This window comes from Grammomys surdaster, unplaced genomic scaffold (genome assembly GCF_004785775.1).
Source record: "Grammomys surdaster isolate TR1022 unplaced genomic scaffold, NIH_TR_1.0 63, whole genome shotgun sequence".
Taxonomy (NCBI): Eukaryota; Metazoa; Chordata; class Mammalia; order Rodentia; family Muridae; genus Grammomys; species Grammomys surdaster.
The window spans coordinates 30,096,660-30,123,952 of record NW_021604565.1 but is presented as its reverse complement, the minus strand read 5'-3'; the positions used below and the strand labels follow the sequence as shown (position 1 = coordinate 30,123,952).

The 27,293-nt window shown below is 40.2% G+C and overlaps 1 protein-coding gene, 1 non-coding gene and 1 pseudogene across 8 annotated transcripts in view; 2 read left to right on the top strand and 1 right to left on the bottom strand.

The window, feature by feature from the left end:
- Enpp2 (ectonucleotide pyrophosphatase/phosphodiesterase 2) overlaps window positions 1–27,293 on the top strand; it is a 115,287-nt gene that overhangs the window by 22,156 nt on the left and 65,838 nt on the right. For 4 of the 7 annotated variants that reach the window (XM_028767922.1, XM_028767906.1, XM_028767939.1 and 1 more), the window contains exons 1-4: window positions 8,251–8,432; window positions 8,653–8,752; window positions 20,554–20,709; window positions 23,276–23,401. In XM_028767922.1, coding sequence (XP_028623755.1) covers window positions 8,400–8,432; window positions 8,653–8,752; window positions 20,554–20,709; window positions 23,276–23,401 — 415 coding nt within the window. In that variant the 5' untranslated portion in view covers window positions 8,251–8,399. Of the gene's footprint in view, window positions 1–8,214; window positions 8,433–8,652; window positions 8,753–20,553; window positions 20,710–23,275; window positions 23,402–27,293 lie in introns of those variants that run through there. The other 3 variants (XM_028767915.1, XM_028767888.1, XM_028767898.1) reach the window with 2 other exon arrangements.
- On the bottom strand, window positions 13,697–14,174 carry LOC114621598 (annotated as a pseudogene).
- Window positions 26,668–26,774, top strand: LOC114621898. The gene has a single exon (XR_003711487.1). It is a non-coding gene; the product is annotated as a U6 spliceosomal RNA (small nuclear RNA).

Genomic DNA, 27,293 nt, shown 5'->3' with positions numbered 1-27,293 from the left:
TGTTGCAATCTAGAACTCAAATTCTTAGCTTGTTTACTGTATTGTTTGTTTCTCCCGTTCTCTGGAGTGGGGTGGGGATTATACTTTTATTGAGAGAACAGATACTAGAACAAGCAATCAAACAGACAGAAAACACTTAGAGTCAGGAAACTCTGGAGAGCAGATACCTATCCTGGGTAGGTTCTCTGGGTTCTTGAAGGTTGCACAGTGGGTGCTTCAGTGAGGTGTGTTTTCCTGCCGTTGCTGAGGCTTGGAGATAGCTATGGGTTAGGATTTGGATGAGCATGATGAGAAGAAGACCTTGGGCTGCACGACTATGTAAGTAGACATGAACTTGGACTCTTTATAGAAGCTGCTGTCTGAGATGTTTCTTCCAGTCATCAATGAGAGGTCTGCCATGAAGGATGAGATTTGGGCTTGGGTTTGGAAATCACAATACCTCAAATAAGAGATGGTTTACAACACCATTTGAATAATGGAGATAATATATTGTTTCTTTTGTTTGCTTTTCCAACTTACTCATTCAAGAATCTGAGGAGGTGTCACAAGGTGAGAGAGCTGGCTGGTCAGATGAGATCCTGGCTCCCCATCCCTATCTCAAGTCAAGCAGTTCCAGTTTTAGTCCTCACTATTTGTTTTAAGGTCTCATTTTAATAAAAAAAAGTATAATTGTTTTTGAAAGAGCCAAAATTTATCATGATAGCCCAACAAACTTGTTTTACAGATCAATAAACTAGAACTTAGAGTAAGAACGAGAACTGTAATTCAAGGTTCTTGGTGCCCAGTGGTTCATTCAGCAATGCTTTATCATTTGCCTGTTACATCCCAGGTAGGCTGCAGAGCTGTGGGAGGCATGTGGATACTAGATATCTGCATCTGAAGTCCTACGAAGGATAGAGCTGTGTGAGAACTTCAAGAAAACCCGAGAACAGAGCAAGGGGAGCCCATTGCTCTCCATTGGATGGGTAGGTCAGGGGAGGGCATAGTGTCATGTGATTTGAGTTTTCATAAACATATTAGGATTTTCCAGGGAGATTAAGTGAAGAGGCCATTTTAGAGCAAAGCAGCAACCTGTATTAAGAATCAGAGGTGTGCAAGAACACAACTTAATCAAGAAATAGCATGCATTTTTCTTATTAAGAAAACTACCATTTATTAAGCATTATTCTGTGCCAGGCATTGTGTTTGGTGATTTGCATGGATTACTTGCCATAATACTCTGAAGAATCCTGAGATGAATAGAGAGAGTCTCAGGATAGAGAAGTATGGAAGTCACATAAGGTCTCACAGTTAAACAGGGCAAGAGTTTTGAATTGAATCCAGAGACTGCATCTTGACAGGTGGGCGTCAGGGTGCTATGCTGCTGGTGAGCAGCAGAGTCTCAGCGGTTCTTACACTTCCACCAGATGTGCCAGATGTGCTCGATGCCCTAAGTTTCCTGAGTTAATTGATCTGAGATAGCTCCAAGGATGGGTGTTACTCAAAAGCTTCTGGGACATTCTGATTCAGCTGATCTAGGAATCACACTTTAAGACCTGCTATGAAGAGAGGCAGTGGGAAGGCTTTAAGTTCCAGAGGAAGGTTGTCAGCTATGTATCTAGGGCTCTCTGGGTTAATTTGTCGGGTTGAGTCACAGATTTGATCCATGAGGGTTCAATGAAATGGTGAAGGGAGGAGATGGAAAGCAGCAAAAGAAGTTATGACAGGACCTCCTAAGGGATGTCCCAAAGAAGATGAGGGATGCAAAGAAATGTTGCCACAGAAGAAGGGAACTCGATCAGCAAGCTCCAGGAAATGATGGAAATAGTTGTATTCAATGAATTGAATCTCTAGAAGTGATACTTGATCAGGAATGAGTCAAGTAAGTGTTGTAATAGAACAAGTATTTCCGGTGTTTCCTTGAAAGGAAAGGAAGCTGGCAGGGAAAGCTGGTTCCTTAGGTAGCTGAATTTTGGATATGTTGAGTTGAGGCCCTCGTGTGGTGCAACAGAGAGATGTCAGGCTCTAGGGAGGTGTGTGTGTGTGTGTGTGTGTGTGTGTGTGTGTGTGTGGTGATACTGATTTAGAAGACCTGATGTTTAGCCCTGGCTTAGTCACTTACTCTTCCATTTCAGAGATGTCACATACTCTTTGCACCTCTTTTTTTCATCATCAGGAAGAGAAGATAATGATAATAGTACCCTTTTCTGCTGAAAGATACTACAAGGAAATTGTCAGTCCTATGTTGAAACTGTTGAAAAAGCAGTTACTTTGGGCTAACAAGATGGCTCAGTGAATAAAGGAGTTTGTCACTAAACCTTGCTAATCTGAGTTGAATCCCTGGGACCCACAGGTTAGAAGGCAAGAACAGATTCCTTCAAGTTGTCCTGTAACCTTCACACTTGTGCTGTGGCACACACACTCACACACACACACACACTCACACACACACCGAAGTACCAGAACCACCAGCAGCAGCCACACCACTCCCAACATACCACACAAAAAATAGAGCTGGGCATGGCGATGCACACCTTTAATTCAAGCACTCTGGAGGCAGGCACAGGCAGATGTCTGTTTGAGACCAGCCTAGTCTATACAATGCGTTTTAGGACAGCCAGAGCTACAGAGTGAGACCCTAGATCAAAAACAAAGGGGGAAGGAAAGTACTAACATTAAAATGTATATAATTTGAAAAGAGAGAGGGTGTGTAAAAATCTGTTCAAAGAAAACAGAAAGCCAGAAGCAATTCTCAGCAGTCATCTTCCTGTCCATCCGTGAATGGTATGGTACACAATGTCAAAGTCACTTCCGAGATGAAAGGTTTCCTGTGGGTCTCTGAATGGGCTTAGTCTTTCTGTTTGCTGGACTCTTGAACATGCAGGTGAAACTAAACAGTTAAATAGTGTTTTGTTTTGTTTTAACTTTTAAGATGTTTTATTATCAACTAGCGTTAGGAACAAAGCTGACTTATTTCCTGAGGCTAATTCTCTCAAACTTCTTTTGTTATGAGTTTATTAAGTTCAAGATCTCAGGTCATGTTATTCCTCATTAGCTGCCTCAGATGGGTTTGAAAATTCTTGACAAATGTTTTAAAACTACCAGCTGTGTGTATTCTTTATTTTAACCAATCCTAAGGCACTAACAGATAGACCCTCCTCTGTGTGTCTCTGTGTGTGTGCATGGGTGTGAATATGGGTACATATTTGTCAAGATGCACGTGTGGAGGTCAGAGGATGACTTTGGATGTTGAAGCGGGGTCTCTCTGTTTTGTTTTTTTTTTGTACCATGCTGTATACACAAGGGCAGCCCATGGGTTCCTGGGTATTCTCCTTTCTCTATTGTTATCTTAGGAGAAACACTGGAGTCACAGACACATCACTAACACCAGCTTTTTACGTGGGTTCTGGGGCTCCAAATGTAATTCCTAACAACCATGAGGTACATGATTTCCCACTGAGCCACCTCCCCAGCTCTGTGTGTGTGTGTGTGTGTGTCTCTGTCCCTTTTAGACATATTTATATATTCTAGTTAAAAAACAATAAGTGACTTTCCTGAAATGATATGTGATTGTGGCAATTGGTAAGCATTCATTAACTCTAAAGCCATCCTTAAAATCCACTAGCCCTTCACTTCTCCCATCTGGTTTATTTCTAGATCTTTCCCCTTACTCTTAGCCTTTCTTCCTGACCATGCCAGCCAACCAGGGCCTCCCTGGTGCTGGCTTAATGTCATTCTCTTAAGCCCAATGATTGTATCCATTCTTGATTCCGTGTGAATTGTATTCACACCAGAAAGAGATTAGCTTTAAAATCTGATTAAATCTCTACCTTCTTAAGCCTTCTAAGGGCTTTCTCCAGTTGCTTTAAGGATAAAGATAATGAATGCCATTAAGGCTACCTTTGAGAAGCCACATGACTGGCCTCCCTTAACCTCTGCACTCTGTCTTCACTTCTGCCCGCTCTGATTCTCCAAACCTCATTCAAGCTGGCTGATTTTTGGTCTTCATGGATTTGACCTTCATCCTACACACAGTTTTTTTCACATTGGATTCTTTCTGCCAAGAATTCTTCCTCTTCTCTGAATCCAATCATTTGCCCCTACCCTTCCAATCACAGCTCAATCGACCCTACAAAGTCTTCTGCGAGCCCTCCTAACTAGATCAAGCCCAAAATTTCTCTTCTCAAAAGACCACTGACTTCTACGTGTCTGCACTTACCACAGGCTTTATTTTACACTTACCTTTGCATCTAGTTGAATGCAGAAGACTTAGATGATGTCTAATTCAGCCTCCGATGTACTGAGAACAATGCTTAGTACACATAGGAGCTAGTAAATATTGAATGGTGAACAGTTATTCACAGATCAATTTGTGTGCAATTCTTCTTAGATATATAACACATAGACAGTCTGTGTAACACATAGACAGTTACAACATAAATTAAATCCCCTGAGAAACATGACAGCATTGATTTCAGCTTTCAATTGTGTGATAATTAAGAGAACAAGCCCTCTTGGCATTTATACTGAAGCTTGCCATTTCTTTACTGGTTAATGCCTGGAACATACATTATTCCTAAAACCTCGATCTTGCAACTTAGTGTCTTAAGTCCCATCTGCAGTCCAGAATTGTGGAAGCAATGAGCCAGCTTGTTATTCTTTTAGCTGTCAAAGCATTCTGCCCTAATAGTTGGGAAACAAAGACTGTTGTTCATTTTGCGAATTCTGAATTGTCTAGTAGTCCTCAGCCAAAAGAGAATTTAAAAGACAAGACATAATGACTTGACTTTTCAACTAGATTAGGGGAACTACACAGGAGTGCCATTTTCTAATGTTCACGGTGTTTTGTTGTAGTTATAGTTGGAGAAATACTAAGCCAACTCAAGGAAGTTCAGCATAATGAGAAACAGGATGTGGACAAAGTTTGAGTGACTTCCAGTTTCAGGATTGGCAATGAGAATGACAAGTGTCAATCACACAGCTTTCCAACCTCACGGGTCACCCCAAACCCTTCTTATCTTGGTCAAGACTTGAGAACAAGGAGCCATAGAACCCTTTCATGAAAAGATAGACTGTGCATTTCTGTAAATGCAAGGGCTGTATCGAAATCAAGCAACAAACTGCTGCTTTGTATAAACAGCAAAGTAAATAAGTCACTGCTCTGAAGTTCTCAGCATCGGGGTGACCCCCCACTGCTGGAGTGCCCCAGCTTGCTGTCATTGAGAGATGGAAACTTAAAGTCCAATGAACAGCGAACACTATTACTAATAGATTAAAGTTACTTTATGAATTACGTCCAGCTGTTCGACATGTGGGGCACTGGTAAATTAAGTCACTATCATCTATTCTAATGTTTTCCTAAATGTGATCCTTGCATGGCTTGTATCGGAATGACCCATTGTGCAGTTCTTGTCTGTCCCCTAAATTCTCTTTTCTTCTCTTACCTCTTAGATCTAGCACAGAGCAGAATCTCTGGGGACAAGGCATAAATATCACATTTTAATACCTGCCCCTCAGGGGATCCTTATGGGCCATAAAGTTGGAGACTAGAGTGAGTTTTGAGGCAGAGTTGCTTACAAGAAGTTTACAGGGTTAGGTTTTTCTCTGCCAGAAGGCAGTGTTCTCTGAAATATGGCTGGGTTAATATAATAAACCACACCGGACTTTTGCAGCTTTTTTTCCCCCCTCATACTCTTTCTGCAGTATTCAGCCAGCCAGCAGTGATGTATGTCTTTCTACCAAAATCTTAAACACAATAGCAGGTGAACTTTATTTCTTATTAAAGATTTTGCACCGTAGTCCAGTCATTTTCAGTGACTTTTTTTTTTTTGACCCATTGCCTGCACTACCAGGCTCAGAGTTTTCTTTATTTGAAATAATGAGAGTTAATTGTGTTTTACAGTTGATTTAATGCCAAGATACGGCTATCCTCCTGACTGCCTAATCTATAATGATTACCTTGCAGTAAAAATCTGCTTGCCTTCTGTCTTGCCTCGAGAGCCTTGTTGGGGGTAGAGACATGAGGATTGCTAAGGATTTCTGGCTGCTAGCCTGGCTCTGGCTTCAATGAGACTCCCTGTCTCAACGGAATAAGGGACAGAGTAATACAGCCAGACACTCAAAGCTCTTCTTTGGCTTTCACACATGTACACATGGAAAGCACATATACTTTCATATACATATGCACATATAAAACACACAATTTTCTTAACTCTAGCTAGATTGTATTTATACATGCGTGTATGTTCTTATATGTGTATAAATGTATATGCATGTTTATAGATACACATGTATGTGTTTGTATGTGTGTATTTATACGTGTATGTGTGCCTGTGTATATTTGCATATATGCATATGCATGTAGGTATGTACATGCACATGTGTGTATGTATTGACAAGTTCCTGATGCACAGCGACCTGGTGGAAATACAATTCTTTGGCAGAATGGTTTACAGAATGGTTTACAGAAACAATGGCTGATCTTGAACTTTTTGGATAAATAGGTAATCCAGTGCTGTACAGGTCATGATGTACGTGTACCAACTTGCTATCTCGCTTTGGGACCCCTTTTTCCTACACAGCTAGTTTGCATGCCATAAAATAAAACAATAAAATAAAAATGATCTTCAGTTTCTTAGCCGTATTTTTCCTCCCAAGGAGAGCCTAGGTTTTCTTAGAGATGAGTTTCCGCATCAGAGAAAGTCTCAAGTTGTTGGGACCTATAGGCCTGGGGAGGCTGGAGAGAAAAGGAAGGCTTTTTTTTTTTTTTTTTTTTTTTTCTGATCCTCTGTAGCACGCAGTGCACACTGAAATAACAGTGCAGACCTGACGATTTCCTCTTGGTTTATAGATTTCCCTGAAAACAGTAGGTTTGCATCTTGAGACTGAATCTATAGTAGAAAAACCTTACATGGGGTTAACATCTTTTAGAAGCCTTGCTAAATAATCAACTCCAGATCAGTTTAGTTTGGCATACAGACGAAAGCAAGAGGCTTGTAGATAAATTCATTGCCTGCCCCCTCTGTGAGACTCTAAAGCTAAGAGGATCCGGGAAGAGCAACTGAGTGTCTGGCAGTGTCTCTTCTTCTTTTCAATGAGCTGTTTACTAAATTCTAGAGTTTATAATGAAACCCAGGCTTACTCTCCAATCCACGTAAACAAGCTCTTGGCTTTTGTGCTATCAGGTTTTATGCGAGCAGAGCCACGGGGGCTTCCTTTAGCGGTTGCTGCCTGGTAGGTTCCTGTTTGTTTACGTATGCACATATGTGCTCTGTAAGAATGATAGTCAAGGAGCCTGGCAGGGAAAAGCCAAAAACAAGCCTTCCCTCATTTGAATCCTAAAGGCATATAATATGTAAACGACTTTCCGATTTAGAGACTTCTAAATATGGTGTGGTTGCCAAGTTGCAAAATTGCTTAGGATGGAAGCTTCAGCACACACAAGAGCCTCACAGGACACAGTCTCTTCAAAGCAGGCAAGCATTTGACAGGAATTCTTGCAGCCATTGCCACTTTCAAGCTAAATTCAAGGCTAATGAAGCTCCCTGTGCTACTGTCCTTTATGCCTGCTTCCTACCCCACCCCCACCCCACAAACAAGCTGACTTTTGTCAGGAATGGGTAGAGACTGGAATGATATTGTCTTTTTTTTTTTTTCATACTCAGAAGGACTTTATGCAGCTTAGCTGGCAGTGTCAGTATGTTGATAAAAGTTACTAGTATAAAATTTAACAACATGGAGGGAAAATAATGCTATCTCTTGTGTGAGTTGCAATTTTGGAAGATCCCATTGTGTGAAACTCCCGAGGAATCAGAAGTAGCTGAGAACGTAGTTATATAGATACAGGGTCATTCCAACTGCCAGAAAAATAAACAAATGGTAAAGACAGATTTGTTTGGTTTATAAATTGTACTTTTTTTTCTTGTTTAAAAAAAAAACAATCCCTGAAGTTGGGGGGTGGGGAGCTGAGGGCATCAAATAACTACTTAGCAAATGCTTCGAGCTGATGGGAAGTTCTGGGCAGCTCTGATTCATTTTTTATCGGATAAAATACATTTGGTTTCTCTTTTGACAAACCATGTATTTGTGAGGGAAGAAAAAAACGAACATGTACTGTTATTGGCCACAGCTACACAAGAAGTCCTCCGGTTGCCAAAGGATACCACATGAAAGTGTTTGTGCGAGGGGAGGGGCTGACCGGGGGGTGGGGCCAAGAAGGATGTTGCCTTAAGCCTCTTATGCTCAGAGTTGCAATTTGTGAACCAACTGTGATGAAATCGAGCTCTGCACGAATCAGATGCGCCTGTCAACTTCCCAGGTGGGATTGCTTGGAGTTAACAGCCTGAATTCAGAGCCCCGAAAGCCGAGCATTCAGGGCAAGCAGAGAACACCCTGCAGAGGCTTTCCAAGAATCCCGCGGCATGGCAAGACAAGGCTGTTTCGGGTCATATCAGGTAGGAGGATGGTACAGTGACTAGCGAAGTGCTGAATCTCTCAGATTACTGCCATTTGAATTCGATTTTTTTTCCTCCTTGTTCAAATTCAGACATCATCTGAGAAAGCCTTTCGGAATTGGCAGGACTCGGGGTGTTAGGGTCATCTGAACTGCTTTCATGCACTTTGAATCCACCAAATGTAGCTGTGTCTGACAACTTGATTTTCTTATTCCCTTAGGTAATATCCTTGCTCACTTTTGCCGTCGGCGTCAATATCTGCTTAGGATTCACAGCAAGTCGAATTAAGAGGGCAGAATGGGATGAAGGACCTCCCACAGGTAAGAGTAGCAGTTATTAGCAGTTTTGTTTCTTTGATAGTACTGTGCACTTAGCAGTCCTCATCGGCAACCTCGGGCGTCCATCTTTCAGACACCTTGAGCCTAAGGTGTCTCTGTCATAAAGCCAGTTCTGTCTATAATTTAGGTGTAAAGAATGTCGTTTTAATCAGAGACCTTTATTGTCGATTCTCAACAGCTGGCTGCTTACATTTTTGTATCCTGAAGTTTATACATATTGAAATAAAATGAGAACATTTGTTCATAAACGAAGCCATGCTAATTTTAGTGAGAATAGGTATCACTTTAGTGTTGGAGAAGGACGAGGCTGTCAGGTTGCATGAGGTACAGAGGGCTGAGACGGATGTGTTCGAATAAAATACATTATTTGCTACCAGAAAGTTTTACCCTCGGAGTGAGAAAAAAGGAAGTTAAAAAAGGCAATAAACTTTAAAAAAAAAAATAAAAATTTAGAACTTTGAGACTAGGATTTCCAGAGACTAGGGGAACCCTCAAGGTGAGCCCTTTAGAGAGTTTTGAGAGTAGATGTGCACTCTCTGTGTTTCCTTCTGGAAGAAGGCAAGGTGAGTGTTTTCAGAGCTGGCTTAACTAACACAGCTGGAGTGAATGGGGCTCCTTTGCAGTGGGCTGTACCGAGCAGAGTGGGGCTTCATAAAGGAACGTTTGTGCAGGCTGAGGGGGCCGAGTTGACCTGGTCTTAAGCAATGGTTTGGTTAATTTCCTGGAAATTGGAGCTGCTGATGGTTTCAGAATTAAAAATTGCATTTGAAATGACAGGTACTCTAGGGGGCAATATTTTCTTCCCTTTCTCTAACATGACAGTATGTTTTCTGTCTCCCCGGGAATTTGGTGTTTCTCTGCGTTTCTTGATTGGGGCACTATGAAACCCCACCTGTCTTCATACGACCATAAATGTGTATTATTAAACGAGGTATGATGGAATATTGAATCTTCCAATTAAGTTATCTGAGTTAGGCTTGAGAAGGTTGAAGGTACACTAGGAGGTGTGGCTGAGGGAGCTGCAGAGAGGTGTACTTTGGGGAAAGAATGAGAAAACAGACCTTAATAAATTGTGGCCCCGGGGAGCCCAAGGGACAAAACTTCATTGTGTTTCATTGGGGAGAGAGGAGAAGGGTTGCTAGGCCAGAAGAGAATGCTGTTTTTATTGGAGGCAAAGGCTGTCTTCAAAGCCTTCTTTTTCACTCCCACTAAGGCTGATTGTGACAGGGGACCAGGCCCTTGGCCTGAGCATGCTGCTTTGACAGTCCACAGCGGGTCTTTCCCCAGTGCCTAAAAGGAACTGTTTTTCTGCTTTCTTTAAATGACAGCGGCAGGGACTGATGCTGCTACTTTAATGACTGCATTATTTTCAAACTTGACTGTTTTTGAGAAATGGATCATGAAAGTCCCAGCCTGGGACCCTGGGTCCATCTTAATAAGTGCTTCTGTCACAGGCAAGTCACTTGTAATATTTCAGTTCTCAGCAATGAGGATCAGTTTAGAAGACTTTATTTTCTAGGTTATTAAAAATAAATAAATAGCCGGGCAGTGGTGGCGCACGCCTTTAATCCCAGCACTTGGGAGGCAGAGGCAGGCGGATTTCTGAGTTCGAGGCCAGCCTGGTCTACAGAGTGAGTTCCAGGACAGCCAGGACTATACAGAGAAACCCTGTCTCGAAAAACAAAAACAAAAACAAAATAAATAAAATAAATAAATAAATAAAAAACCGTTCCCTCCACCCTGTTTCATCTCCTATTAAATGTGTGTGATCTCTACCCGAAAACTTGAAAAGTATGGATTAAATGTATCAGCCCCTGAAAACATTGCTCATATAATAAATTACTTCCATATGTTGTAGGGAATAGATACAAGACAAGTAATGTCAATATTACTTCTGGAAAACCAGTTTGGTCTATAGTACTACTGATCATTTAGATAGCATTAAACATACTACAGAATACTACTTCTTGAATTGTTTAATAGAATCAGTATTTTAAGCCTTTAGGGTGTATAGTGATAGTTTCTTTCATCTCCATGAAACTTAGTTTTAGGGTGCCACACAGTTTATATCCGAGTTTCAGTGATATACTTATGTGGCTTTTATTCTTAAGGTTTCTTTTTATGCAGCTTACCTGCTGTCTACATACTGGGGTTAATTTCTGCTTAAATAGAAAAGACAAAAGATTCCTTTTAGAAACTGGGAAAGGCAGAGTGTACACTTGAAAGGAGGAATATCCTAAATAATACAAGTGATAGGCAGTTCTGACTATTAGCAAAACTTTTGCATCTGAGAATATTGGGTGAAATTTTTTTCTACACTTTAAAAATAAAAGTCAAGATAGAAAGCACCCTAGGGTTTTTTGTTTTTTTGTTTTTCGTTTTGTTTTTTAAACAACAGTCTCAGGCTCCAAAGAAATCCTGCAAATTCAGTGCCATCAGGTGTTTCACAAACAAGAAACACAAAGACTGTCCATTTATATGTGGCCAGAGCAAGAACCACCATTCAAAAGCATGCAACTTCTTAGTTAGCCCTGGTAGCTAGCTAGTGCCTCAGGGCCCCTGGGTAACAGCTGAGAACATTTTACATGCATGAATACTCTTACTGCTACACTGTGAACTGAGGTGTCTGCTCCAAGGCTGTGACCATGCAAAGAAACTTATAACTAATTAACTAGTACACTTGTTAGCTGGATTTATTGTTGGAACCCGATGATCTGTTAGAAGCAGGGGGTGAGGAGAGCTCTCCCAGATCCTGGGATGTGTAGGGGGTGTGAAATGACCAAAGTGAGCTATGAAGCTCAGGAAAGGGACACTAAGGTCAACAGGCTGGCAGAAATAGAATGTTAAAGGAACGGTAAGTGCAGTTGAGCTGGATATCTTTGTTTAAACATCCGACATGATCGCTCTGTTTGTCTATAAAATGGAATGAAAATGTGTGCGCACGCCATTGTCTGCACACAGGCCTGCACGTGGATGCGGCATGTCTGGAGTTACGCAGGAGTCTGTGTTACAGAAGCTACGCTTCTTTAAATACTCCTTCAGTCCCCAGGTAGCCATGAGTATTCTTTGAAATAGTAGCGATGTCACACTTGACTGACAAAATGGGATTTTTGACCTTGTGAATACTTGGCTAATAAAAATTTGATAACTCCGTCTAATTTATTGTCACTTATATTGGCTTGGAAGGAAAGTTTAAGAGTGCATGAGTGATGAATTTGTGGGTAAATAGGAAAGGAAAAGGACAGCTAACAGCTGGGTTAGAAAAGGTTGCTAGTGCCTCAATATACAGTTGAGAGCACTTTAAATACCATTCCAGCAGACTGCAGGAAGACCTAAAACTGACAGATGATTGGCTGTCACTCTGGGAGGACAGTGATCAGATGGGGTATAATACACGATGTGACTTTATGTTAGACTGAACATAGAATTTGGGGAGTTTGAGTCAATGGAATGAGATCACCTGAGTTAGGATTGGGGACCCCACGGAGTTTACAGTTCTCTGTGGAGTGGGGCTCAGGGTGGTGATTTCTCCATTTACTTTTATACAGCTGAGAATTCTCTATAATGTTTCTGTATCTGAAATTTCAGTATGCTTTGTTCAACATAATTTTTTTTCTTTTCATTTTTTCCTTGATTTTTCTTTTATTAAAAGTAGATTTTTTTCATACAGCATATTCCAATTATGGCTTCCTTCCTCCAACTCTTCTTAAGTCCTCCCGACCTCCTCTCCCGTCTGAATCCACAGTATTTCTGTTTTTCCTTAGAAAACAAAGAAGTGTCTAAATAATAACAATGAAGTAAGATAAAACAAGCAAACAAACAAGCATAGGACAAGACAAACAAACAGAAGAAAAAGAGACAAAGAAAAAGCACATGAAACACAAAGATGCACGTGCACGCACACGCACGCACACACACACACACACACACAGAGGAATTGCATAAAAATTCACAAGATTTTTTTTTTAACGCTTTGGTATCTTGTTCATTTGTCAGTAAGAAGCAGGCAGACAACAGATTTGTATTTCAATTGTATTTGGTAACTTCCCAGTTGAATTCACATCCCTTTTGGATATACATCTATATAAATTTGAGGTCCCTTTTCTGAAAATACACTAAAATTACTCATGCTTGCCTGTAACTGTAAACTGTTGATGAAAGAGCACTTACAAACACACCACTATTTAAGCACACTTACTTTTTTTTTTTTTTTAAAGAAGCAAAGTGGCTCAAATAGGAACAAAGCTCAAGAAACCAGACAAAAACCAAGTAAGACTAAAGCTGTGAACTTTACCAATCTGTTGCTCCAGTCTGTTACTATTTTTGTTTATTTTTAGACAGAGTGTCACTGTATAGCCCAGGACAGCCTGCTGGAGTTCCAGGCCCATCATCACATCCAGCTTCTCTTCTCTCAGATACCTGAATACCCTCAGTGTGTCTGGGTTTAAACTCTCCCAATGTTAAATGGAAGGCTACCATGGATGGAGATACTCTCACAATAAGAGTCTAGAATAGACTCTTAATAAGGCAAGCAAACAGCACACTGGCCATACACACACTCCAGTAAGACCAGACTACCCAGGCTTGCTGGGCTCAGAGGTTGATCTGGACCTTGTAGGTTATTCTTACTTTATTGGGTTTTCTTTTGTTCCATATTTGCTTGTTCCACTATTTGTGTGTTCCATTATTTTGTAATTACGGCAAGGTCAGAGGTTTAGTTAGTCTAAGAATGCTTAGCCATACCTCAGACTGTCTCACTCAGATGTTTTTATCCTTCTGAACATATGCCTAATTTCCACCTACAATTATTTTAAAATATACAGTAAGTCAGCTGAAAAGAGAGGTGGGACATGGGGCTAAGGACTGCCACCACCCTTGGGCATAGCACTGATGAGTGAGTTGCTCAATGATGGTGGTTAGGAGCAGCTAGTAAGTCTTCTCCAGGAAGGCCTTGCAGCACCTAAGGCATTGCTGGTACACCACCTCGAAGAGAGAGTCAGTGCTGTAATCGGGATCTTTAATAATGACTTGTTTCTGTGGATCATAGCTCCCAAGTAGCTCAATTTTAGCTTTGCAGTTTTTAACTTGATCACTTTTTCTATTCAAATTTCTCAGATTGCTTTCATCCGTACATAATATATACTCGAATGTCGCAAAGTCTTCTTTTGCATTCTGCGGTGCAACATGTTGTATGTGGATACCATGTTTTCTCTTGCAGTTCTGCCCTCGATAGTCAAGGGGTGTTCCCCATTCCATAGGTGGATGTAGCCGGACTGTCTGTCCTCCAATTATCTGAAACCTTTTCATCAGTTACCAATTTTCTGAACACTGCTTCTGCAATGGGTGACCGGCAAATGTTACCGAGACACACAAACAGCACTGATTTGGACCCAACCTCTGCCATGTTTCAGTGCAGACCCTCCACAAGATTTTTAAATTGATAAAAATCAACCAATCTTTCAAAATTATGATTGGAAAACAACACCTAAAATGTGCAGTCTCTATAACATTTGAATATTCTTTAATTAGTTAAATTAATGCGTTATTAATGAGTATAGTACTATTTATGGCTATAATTAGTTTAGTTAATGGTTATAATTCCAAGAGTTGGGAGCCCGAGACAGGAACGTCACAAGTTTGATGCTATTCTGGACTACATGGAGAGACTCTGTATTAATCAATCAAATCCAACAAGTAACCTTCCTCTGTTAGTCAGATAAACAATGCGGTTGTTCTGTGATGATCTAAAAGCTGGCAACAGCTGGCTGATATGCAAGGCAGTGGTTTGATTCTTCAGTTAAAAGATAAATTTTTATAGCAAAATTCCATAAGACTGATGAGCGTAATGTTTGTCAGAGAAGGTGTATGATGAAGCTTTTGTGTTCTGTTTGGGATGAGGCTGGTGTCTACATTTGTAGTTGGTAGTCAACAGCACCTGGTTGGAAGTGATGAGGTTCTTGTTTGCTGGCAGGTTTACAAATTATTCAGATTTGTGATTAACTCTATTGAGAGCTATTTAAAAGGTCTGGAGATTAACTTGAAATTTTTAAGTTTTCTTTTAAACGACAGAATTCTGTTTTCTTGTAGTTTGTGAAGTCTTTCTACATGTGAATATATTGTGTTTATTGGCACAGTTTTTCCAGAGGACAGATGTTTGAGAACTTACCAGGTGGACCTGTTTATCCATTTCTGCCTCTATTTCTGTGTCTCTCTCCCCTACTTCTATATCACATCTCCCCCGACCATGTGAGATCTGACCCAGCAGCTATGAAGACAAAAGACTATAAAGTTCTATACTTCAGAAGCAGTGAAAGCTGACATAGAGATCTATGTATAAGCTGGCGTTTGCTAAGGGATGAGGTGAAACCCTGCAGAAAAAGTGTGAGGGGAATGTCAGTCAAGAAAGGATGATGAGAACGAATGAGTGAGGTACTCCAGAAGAGGGAGATGGCAGCATTCCAGCTTCTGGTGGAGTGGTGGAGTGGCGTTCTGAATGCTGTCCACATGCCCCAACCCAAGTCTTTGCTTGCAGGTGACACTTGAGACCGGACAGCAGATAGAAGGATAACTGTTTTTCTATTTTTGAGAGAAGAAGCTGGCATGAGAACAGCCCACAACCCATTTCAGGGCTTTGTTTTCAGCAGACACCTGGGCTGAGCATCAAGAGCAGAAGGCAGTGACTGACAGGGAACAGCATGCAACTCTGCCAGTGGGATCAACCTGGTAGAAGAAACCTAAGTTCCTCCAGCTTTAAGCTAGGCTATGACACTTGAAAGTTTAAATATCACCATCCTTACTGGTCATCTTCCAGATTTGAACTTTCCACTTGACAAGATGAGGAGGAAAGAATGATTGAGAGTGTAGGATAGAGTTGGCTTTGATGACAGCCCTTGTCATCAGCTAGGCTCTTCCAAATTAAATTGTCAGTAGTCTGTGGTTTTTATGTGTCTGTAGAACAAACAGTACCAGAGGCTTACAGCCCCCCCCCTCTGTGTGTGTGTGTGTGTGCACAGCAAAGTAAATATCCTAGAAAAGGGGTTTTACTTAACAATTTGAAATAATCTGACCCATTCCTATCTGAATTACAGATTTGAAGAAAAAGATAGTAATTTACATTTTCACTTGGTTAAACCATGAAACTATACTTTGGTGAGATGGAGCTCTGTGCATTGATGTGCATATCCATTTTAAAATCCAAAGTCCCTCAGAATTGATTTATATAGAACTGGAAATAGCATCACGTGAAAATGTAGCTTTTTAAAATTAATTAGTTAATGTACTTATTATGTATATAGTATTTTGCTTGCATGTGTCCCTGAAGGCCAGAAGAGGGCACCAGATTCCATTACAGATGGTTGTGAGCCACTATGTGGTTGCTGGGAATTGAACTCAGGACCCCTGGAAGAGTAGCCAGTATTCTCAACCTCTGAGCCATCTCTCCAGCCCATAAAGATACAACTTATAATTTGAACGTCATAGGAGTGCCTGCAAGTGCCTCCACCACATGCTCTCTTGTTTTACTCGGAACGTGCGGATGCTTTTTGTTGGCTTGCTTTTCCATCTTCCTTATTCTGTGATTTTTATGGCTGCCTTAGCAGCAGTGGAAACTATTAGGTGGCAACAATTCGCTGCCATGTCATTTTCATCCTCTCAATGGGTTACAGAACTGAAGTGCTTATGCTGTTCTGGCTGTGGTCAAATAAAGGAGGGTCTACACTGGAAATCTCAATGTCACGGAAGGCCCTTTCCATACTAGTTGTTGGATCAGCTCTAATTAAAAAGACAAGTCTTCAAAAGGTCTAGGGCTAGAGAGATGCCTCAGAGGGGAAGGTGTTTTCCACTTAAGCCCAAATGACCAGAGTTCATGGAACCCACATAAAGGTGCACGGAGAGAACCAACTTGATGAAGTTTTATCTGACTTCCACAAGTGTGCCACAGCACATGCATCTGCATACATGCATGTCATCACATGGATATGATGATAATAAGGAAAACTCCCCACAAAGAAAACAAGACAACAACAACAAAAATCAAAACAAAACAGTCTATCCTTAGGCTGGAGGTAGGAAGAAGGACACAGATCCTGGGCAAGGAATTTTTTAAAAAGCTAATATACAGAGAGGGTGACTTGCAGAATGACCAGGACTATGCTTGTTCTGACTGTAGGGAAATGGGATAGAATAGAACCTGAAAGGCCAAGACAATTCTCATTCAAGCATGCTCTTTTTTTTTTTTTAATTTACTGATTTTGCTGTTTTGAGATAGGGTTTCACTAAGTAGCTCTGGTTGACCTGGAAATGCTCTATAGACCAGGCTGGCCTTGAACTCAGAGATTCGCCTGCCTCTGCCTCCCAAGTACTGGGACTAAAGGAGTGTCTGGCACTCTTTTTTGTTTGTTTGTTTGTTTTTAAAGGGATAAATAGCTTAAGTTTCTTGGGGTTATTAGATTAGAAAGGCTCTTATATGGCTTAGACTATCTTTTCATTTTTATTTCTGTCATTTTCAGCTTAACTTGCCACTGTCATCTGAAAATGAATTTTGGCCCATGTTTCTCCTGGTTCACACAGGAGCTCACTCCTCACTGGAGCTGCCGATAGTCCGACCTTGTATATCTTTACTGAGATGTATCTCTACAGTACAGATGCAGCGCTGATAGTTGCCTTCAGTGGAAATCTTGGCGAGAAGGACCACACCTGATAAGGCAAACTGTTGAGTGGGATTCAATGCTTTCCAAAGATAGCAAGGGGACACATTAAGAGAATGACTGTTATTGTAAGAAAGTATTTACAGTCACCTTGTGAAAGACAGGCAAAGAATGATCACAACCCAGCTTAGGATGCATTCAGGTGTTTTAGAGGTAAAGAAAGATCTAGAGAAGAATTTATTTTATTGCATATTTTATTTATTTACATTTCAGATGTCATCCCCTTTCTCCATTTCCCTTCCCTAGAACCTCCTATTCCATCCCCCCTACTCCTTTTTGCTTTTATATCATTTTAATTACATGCAAATATTAAGGTCACTTCTAGGTTGAGGAGCTAGCAATACAATAGATGCAAATAGTCAGGGAACAAGCAAGACAATATAACACAAATAGTCAAAAAAAAAAAAAAAGCAAGGCAATAAACAAAATTCTTTGACCACTCCCATGATCATTGTTTCTAAGGGCTTATCACAATGACCAAAATATCTGAGCCAACTTTAGAGAAGAGATTTTGGTAAGGGCCACAAACATGGGTCAGAAACAACAAGAACGTTTCAAATACTGGCTGGGACCCCACAAAGAAGACGACAGGATGAGCAAAGGCTTCTGATTATTGTCTCAGCGATTAGAATTGCTGGGCATGTTTACAGACTCAGCTTAATGGGAGTGGTCACTGCTTGAATTTATTAGACATGGTTCAAATGATTATATCTAAGCACTACCTTTAGACAAAGAACATTTATTCAATTACAAATTTTTCATTATTTTCCCCTTTTGCTATGAGATTTTTTTTCTCTATTTTTTTCTTCTTGTCCGCCATGGTTTCATATGGCTCAGCGTGTACAGTTGATAGGTTGGCCAAAATCAACAGAGAAATGTGGTTTGTGGAGCAGAGGTAAGACACTGCATTGCAAACAGACATAATTTTTGAAAACTGAATTGATGTGGTTTGTCTTTATTTCAAGATCCCTGAATCAACTGTGAGAAAGCATTTTACCTCTCACGGTCTAGTGAATCTGTTTGCGTAGTGTCAACTGATTTGATGCCACAAAGGCTAGGATCGGGTGACTCTGATTACTCTGATTACTGGGACAGTTGACTAAGGGATGAACTACATGTTCAAGTAAATGGCAGGGGTGTGTCTAATTCTGTCGTTTAACACCTGTTCTCGGGCACCTTGCTAATTCTTGATTTCAAGCATGATTATATATGCATTGCAAAAATAGTAATTTTCTAAATGTAGAATTTACAAGTATGTTATATTTGTAACATATGTGCTAAGACATATATATATATATGTGTGTATATATATATGTGTGTGTGTGTGTGTATATATATATATATCCATATATATGTATATATATTGTGATATATATTTCATCCAACTATATACATGGAGAATAGAAGACAATGAACTGAAAGGCCAGACAATTATCTGAGTTTATAAAATGTTGCAAATTTCAAACTAGGGGATGTTTTTGAAGTGCAGTTTTTAAATAGATCAAACTTTTATGTATTTGGTTTTGCTTCTGGGCCTCATCCACAAAATTGATGAACTTATTTCCCAATACCAACCTCAATTGTTTACCTCCAGAACACACTTTTCTAGCCTATCACCAAATTACTTTTTCCTTTGAACACCTTTTTATTTTCGTATGTTTATATCTCAGATTTTATGTCCTCCCATCTTTGTAGAATTATTTGCATTTTTCTCTGAGAGTATATTGAATATTTAGATTTAGGATCTGGTATTATTTTATTTGTATTTTTCTCTGAGAGTATATTGAATATTTAGACTTAGGATCTGGTATTGATTATTTTTCTCTTTAAAGTTGGGTACCCAATGACTTATCTAGATTTTTCTAGAACTGTCTTTTTCCTAAAGCTTCAGTATATTCTTCATTGAGATGATTACATTTTTAATTGTGTGTGTGCATGTGAATGCAGTGTGTGTGTGTGTGTGTGTGTGTGTGTGCACTCACATGCATGTGAATGCAGTGCTCGTAGAGGCCAGAAAGGGAGTCAAATCTCCTGGGGTTGGAGTTATAACTGACTTATGAGTTACCAAATATGGTTTCTCCAAACCAAACTTAAGTCCTCTGTAAGAGCAGTATGTACTTTTAATCATTGAACCATCTCTTAAGCACCTATTTTTATCTTTTCTTTTCTTTTTTTTTTTTGAGGAGGCAAAGAGTCAACCTCAGCTCCTATATTCTTTATGGTAGGTTCTGCATATGTATTATTAAATTCATATCTTAATTTTTTTAAAATTAGACCTTCTATGATTGAGTTAAGTCTCAATCATATAGTGCCCACATATCATAAATTGGACCAATTTTCATCATATCACATTCTTTCATTTATTAAACTTTGGTTGGCTTTTGAGATTTTTAGATTATGTCACAGGCAAACAGTGATACGGGGTCTGTTTTTGCCAAGTGGCAGTTGTGTTCCAGTAATACCAGATAGATGTGGATGTTATGGTTAGAAGAGATTGGGCAGGTGCTCTGTTCTGATCACGTGTTCAGACTGGTTTTGAACACTTAAATTCACATTTCCTTATACGTTTGGTGGTGGTGACTGCTTTTCATTCAAAGTCTTGCTATGCAGCCCAGGCTGGCCTTGAGTCCTCTTGTCTTTCCTGATGCTTGCTTTTAGGCATACTATACCCAAGCTCAGCTAGCAGTATGGAGTTTAAAATAGGAAATGAAATCTTACTTCAATAGGGGCATTCACCATTATATGTGTATAGTACTAGTAATCGTAATCACCAGTAGAGCCAACGTTTGTTATTCTGTATATGCTTGCTTTGCTGACATACATTTCACACAGGTTATTTCATTCTGTTCTCACTTCAATCTGGAATTGGTTTTGAGTCTCCCATTTTACAGATAAGGAAATTGTGGTTTATGTAAGTTGGACAACATGCCTGAGGTACCCAGGAGCAGGCATTGAAGCCAGGCTTCTCATCCAGAGCTTGAGTGCATTTCCACTCCAATTGCTTCTAAGTGCCACTCTTGTGTTGGTGATATGGCTAGTCCCTAAGAGTCTGTGTTTTGCCTCTTATTTGAATGGCAGTGTTGTCTGACTCTCCGTGGACCAACACATCTGGATCCTGCAAAGGTCGATGCTTTGAGCTTCAAGAGGTTGGACCTCCTGACTGTCGGTGTGACAACCTATGTAAGAGCTACAGCAGCTGCTGCCATGATTTTGATGAGCTCTGTTTGAAAACAGGTATGTGACTTCTGGATGCCTTGCACCTTTAGCAAAAGGCTCAGTGACACCTAGCTGTTATGTACCTCTGTTTTGGCCTATTCACATAGAGGGTTTTAGTCCATTTCTTGAATGACAGATGGTTGTACGAAGAACGTACTTAGTACGAATAGCGTGGCTCAACCATTCTTGGCCCAGTCAGAGAAGGCACATTCCATCTGCAGGTATCGTAGACTGAAAGTACTAGGTTTAAAACCAATTCTTTGTGCAAACGGAAAATATTATAAATGAAATCAATCTATGCTCTCGGTGGCTCTGAAATCTTCAAAAATCTCCTGATATTTTTTATCCTGTATTGAAAGAATGCTCACAAGTCAAGGGAAAAGTAAGCTTTAGGGTTTTGTTATCATGCTTACTCTGTTTTGCAAAGCCAAACAGTTTTAGGTAGGACTTTTTGGAGTATCTTGCAAATTCATTACTATGTCTCTGTCCCTGGCCAAAACCTCACGCAATCTACCTAAGAAGGATGGCAAGAATCCCTGCTTTGAACACCAGAAACTGATTTCTTAGCTCCCTTGACAAGTTATTAGTTCTGTGATTGGGTGATATTTTGGAAAGCCCAATTTACCATTGCTATTTGTCTGATCTTTTTAATGAGACATTATTGCCTTTACTTAAACCTTAGTTCCTGATTTATTTGAAAATCAACATAAACTCCCTTACTAACTGGGACTTATTTTCCCCACAGCCTGCAAAGCATAAGGGCTTCATTGGATTACTTTTTTGCATACCGCATTTTCTAAGCATACAGACACATTTTCGTTATGGATTTCTTTGGAGCTTTTACCAGGTTCTTCAGCTGTGGTTCTGCAAGCTTGGAGCTGAGGCTCTTGTACATTGAGTGTATGAGTGGAATAGACATCCCTCAGAGATTTTTGACCCTAAGACATAAGTGCAAACCTGCAATCTGTGTCTGACATGCACTGAGGATTTTAAAACATTTTATGTTTCTGTCTTACCTTGAACATCTTGTCCCTAGTAAGTTAGGCCAACATTCTGCTCTGAAAACTTTTTGCAAAACTTAATACGTCTGTGATTCTAGCTTAGTTCTCTTTGAATCTAGCTCATGCCATTCTTCCTGGTTTAATACAGACTATAACAACATTCTGTAAAGCACATTATTCTCTGATGTCTAAAGCCAACATGTATTTGAATGCGGAAGAATCAAATGTCAAATAACAAAAAGTCGAAGGGAGAAAAGAAATGTTCTTAAGGTTCTCCTATGCCACTACAGGAAGCAACCTTAAGATTTCAGTATAAACTCTCTCTTTTTGTTTAGGGTGTCTGGATAGCATGTGTGTATTTACAATCATGTGGGAGGCAGTATCTTTTTAAACACTATCCTTTCAAATAGCAGAGTAGCATTCCATGAGGTAACTGGAACGTAATTCACTGACTGTTCCACCTCTTTCTATTCCATCACCTAGCAAGGGCTCCTCTTGGCAGAATATCATGAAGGAACAGCCTTGTTTTAGAAGAATGTCCTTGCTTCTGCTGAGTACATGTCTTAGAGGATGAAGTTTTGAAATGTCTGAGTGTATTTCAGTTCAGAGATGATCTCCTTGATGCTTTACCAATGTGCCGGTAGCCTTCTGTTGCTCCATCCCTTCCTCTGCTTCCCTTCCCGTGGCTGAATGATGTGCCTGTTGGTTGCATGCATGTGGTCTGTCTTTCTGTCTTAGATATGAGCTCCAGGAAGATGGAGCTCTTGTCTTTGACACCTCACTGTACCCTTAGAACGCAGAGAATGGTAAACAATGAGACAGACTGATTATGGGAATTGGAAAAACTAAATACATGGATAATCCATGGAAGCTCTTTACACCACAGTCCTCAATTTCAAGAATCATAGTTCATTTCCACCACCGTACTAAAGACATCTTATAAATATTCATTGATTAGCTAGAATATGGTGTTTAATCTCACAGTCTTATGTCTGAGATGAAATAGAATAGTGACTGATAATGTTTTTTTAGACTTTTTTTCCTTAAGATTTGTACTGTTTTTAAAAATTTAATTAAAAATATGACCTTAGCCCTCTGATAAAAGTGAAAAGGTTCCTGTTTTGAATGTTTCTTTGAAGAACTGAACCCTGACCTATCACTCAGTCGGGAGTGATATTTCCTTTTTTATCTCTATTTTACCTCCTTAGGAGGCCTTATGTAGACAGCCATTTTGGTTAGTCAGGATTTTTGAGAGGATTAATACTTCTCTATATTCTTTCTCTTTGTGGTACTCGGGGCATGCTGGAAGGGTGGGGATCCTTTGTTTGATTTTCTGGAATTTGCTTTTGTATGAGAACTCAGTTGTGCTGTGAATTTCCCCTCTGCTTTGAAGAATTAGAAATTCATCCTATCTGTAAGTTCTCCAAATGCCTTCTTGGCCTCTGGCTGGCTCAAGTTTTGCAAACAGATTCAATGATGTGGGCTTCTGGCTCTTTTTGTTGGAAGCCCTTGTAAGCAATTGTGCGGCCTCTTTCATTTGGTTTGTGCGTGGCAATGAGAATGTCTCCTTGTGTTGATTTCAGCTCGAGGCTGGGAGTGCACCAAAGACAGATGTGGGGAAGTACGAAATGAGGAAAATGCCTGTCACTGCTCAGAAGATTGCTTGTCCCGTGGAGACTGCTGTACCAACTACCAAGTGGTCTGCAAAGGTACATGCTTTTAGACCACTTTGAGATGTTAAATACTGGGCATGCGCCAAGCATCCTGAATTCTCTGGCTATAGCACCTTGGGTATAGAAATTTAGAGGTCAAAAGAATTGTAGTTTTTTTGATTTACTTCTTTTATGTTTGTGAGTATTTCACCTGCATGAATATATATGCATCATGTGTAGACAGTGCCTGTGGCTGTTGGAAGAGCATCAGATTGTCTGGAACGAGATTCATGGATGGTTATAAGCCACCTATGGGTGCTGGAAGTAAACTTGAGTCCTCTGAAAGAGCAGCAAGTGTTTTAACCATTGAGTCATTCCTCCAGCCTCTGAATTATAATTTTTAATTTTTAAAATAGTCTTTCTTAGTTGTCTTCTGAATTTCATTGATTTAAAGCAACAGAAAGCAAATCAACATTTCAAAATTAGATAAATAACTAAGAGGTTTCTAAACTTTCTGTTTTGGTTAATATCAGGTTTCTTAGCACCAGAGCCTGGAATTTGGTTCATGAAGTTTATTGAGAAAATATTCTATAAGAAAACCATGTGTGAAGGTCAGGGAATTGGGGTTGGGATTGACAATGCAAGCTTTCATAGGTGAGTCTTACCTTGCATTGTGTAATGGCTACCCAGACATGGCTTAGAGTTACCTGGGAGATAGGTCTCTTTAAATGCTTGTAAGGGGGAATCAATTTGATTCCACACTTGCATTAACTGATGTGGAAAGATCCATATTTTAAAAAACATTGTTTAGATTTTTAAATTTCATTTTATGTATTTGAGGTGTGTCTTAGTTAGAGTTTTATTGCTGTGAACAGACACCATGACCAGTGCAACTCTTATAAAGGACAACATTTAATTGGGGCTGGCTTACAGGTTCAGAGGTTTAGTCCATTATCATCAAAATGGGAGCATGGCAGCGTCCAGGCAGGCATGGTGCAGAAGGAGCTGAGAGTTCTATATCTTCATCTGAAGGCTGCTAGCAGAATACTGGCTTCCAGGGAGCTGGGATAAGAGTCTTGAAGCCCACACATACTCCAACAGGGCCACACCTTCTAGTAGTGCCACTCCCTGGGCCGAGCATATATGAACCATCATAAGGTGTTTGTTTGAAACCATGTATGTGAGGCACATGCATGCCTTGTTACCATGGTGGTCAGCAGAGGGTGTCAGATCCTCTCGAATAGGAGTTATGGATGGTTGTAAGTTACCAGGTAGGTTCTAGTAACTGAACCCTGGTCCTCTGCAAGAATAGTATATGCTTCTAACCAAGACACATATTCTTAAAATGATGTGTGTAGAATTTGTTGATAGTCTCACACATCGTATATAGTGCTGTTTTCGGCTGTCTTCTACCCATTTTCACCTCCTTTCTACTCTTATTCTCCCCTCCCTGGAAGGACATTTTCCACATTTACATCAATTTGTTTTGTTTTGAGTCCTGCTGAATAAAGCCATGTCCAACTCTGTGACAGGTTTACCTACCCCTCCTCTAGAATTCAGCAGCAGCCAATAGGTCAGTCTGGTTCCCTCTCAGGCTGATGCTTAGCTGTTGCCAACCCAGTCTTGTGCAGACCCATTGCAGGCAACTGCAGCCGCATGGGGCCTATAACTTCACTGTCTATGCCATGCTCACAGGACACCATTTTACAGCTCTTCTCCCTATCTTGTATATTCTTACGTTTTTTCCACACCTTCTTCCACAATGTTCCTTGAGATCTAGACAGGGTAGTAGGAACACTTAACCAGGAAGACCCATCTTCACTGCCGGCTGATACATTCGCTGGGCAGGGGCTCCTGAACTGTATACAGTGGAGCTGAGTACTAGCACGTCGTATTTGGCTCTGTGCTTTCTAATTGTGAACAAGGTAAGGCAGGGTGCTCCAAGCCCCTGCTGCCGTCTTTCCCTTCCATGGCAGACTGGGCCTTGATCCATAAGCGGAAATAAACCCTTTCTCTTTGGAGATGTTATTTTCAGACTATTTTATCATAGCAGCAGGAAAAGAGACTCTGTGGCTAAGAGTAAATCACAGAGTCATTTGAAGTGCTGGAGCGTGACTTTTGTTCCCAGTGCATGAAAGTTGTTTGCCAAGACCCCGTCAGCAGCCCAGAACTCGGTGTGCTTGCTAGTGAAGACACTAAAGCACCGACAGATTGCATTATACCCAAAGCTTTGCTCTTACAGTATGTATGTGTGTATGTGTGTATGTGTGTTGATGGTAGAATACAATAATTTTATGATATTAGTGGTCTGTGGCCTCCAGAAAATATAAAAGATACGGCTCCTGATATGAAAATGTTTCAGGAATCGCACCAGCCACTTAGGGGTATTCAAGCAAAAAACCATGGCTTTTAATCTGTAGGTTACGTCATCTCTTATTTCCTCAATTTAGTCTTTTTCCTGGCAAAGGATGTTTATAAATCATTTCTGTTAAATGACTTCAGGTAAGGACCAGGGAGATAATATGTGTAAGACCTTGGATTAAATTCCTAGTTAAGAAATAAAGGGAGGGGGGCCACTGTAGAGAGATAGCTCAGTGGTTAAGAGCACTGGCTGTTCTTCGAGAGGACCTGGGTTCAATTCCCAGCATCCACATGGCAGCTCACAACTCTTTGTAACTCCAGTTCTCTGGAGCTCTAGTTCCAACATCCTCACAAAGACACATGCAGGCAAAACATTGATGCACATGAAATTAAAAATAAATAAATATTTTTAAAGGAAAGCAAGAAAGAAAAGATTTTGAAGTTGATTTTGTAAGGTATAATTGAATCTGGAAACCTTCCTTTCTTGCTGTTGCCTTGGGAAGTTTCCTCTACTCTTAAGAGTTATACTTTTATTTTGAAATGTAGCGTTCATCAAGAATTTATTTCTCCTTTTCTTTTAATCTTCATGCAGTAAATATAACAGGAAAGCACAAAGCCTACAAGGAAAAGCCCTGAATATCATTCGTCACAGAATGGTGACAGGTTAAGGCCATTTTTGGTGGTTTGATTTCTGATTTCAATACTTTAGTGAGCCTCACGTGGCTGCCCTAGGTTACTCGTGCTTGGTAAAGCTAATTTAGTTTACTTCCTAGCCTGCTCGGTCATCCAGTAGCTAAATGGTTCTGGACTGTGGAAGACCTCCAGTGTTCTTTATATGGAAAAAGTGTCTGTGGGATATTGGTCACAATTTTTATGTCTGTTCAATATGTGATTTTTGTCTGTCTTAGAGAAACTTAAGGTAAATTCTTATGGATAATTTTTTCCAAAAGAATAGCATCTTCGTGCTCGCTTCGGCAGCACGTATACTAAAATTGGAACCATACAAAGAAGATTAGAATGGCCCCTGCACAAGGATGACACGCAGATTCAAGAAGCATTCCATATTTTGCAATCTCAATTCATATTATTTGTTTGTAGTATTAAATAAAGTATATTGGTATACACCCCCCCCTTAAAAAAAAGAATAGCATCTCCATATCTTTTATGTTGCTATGTCAAAATATCAGAGGCTGGGCCTTTTTATGGATAAGATCACTCACAGTGTAGAAGCTAAAAGTCCCCTGTTGGAAGGCCTTTTCTGTTTGACCTCTGAAGATGACTATTGGCCTACACTGTAAAAAGGCAGATTCTATCACAAGGAAGGAAGATGTTTCCTTCTTGTGGGCTCCAAAGAAGTCCCAAGAGATGTGCGTCAATTCCTTGTGAGAATGGTGCTCCCACAAGTCTGTTTCTTTCCACTAGGCTCTGCCTCTTAAAGATTCTGCCACTTCAAGCACTGCCATATTAGAGATGGATACTGTCATTTCTGGATTTCTGGGTATAAACCACAACAGAACCCTAATTTAATATCAACATTGGGTTGAGGAAATAATGGTTCAGTGAAAATATGAGGACCTGAATTCAGGTC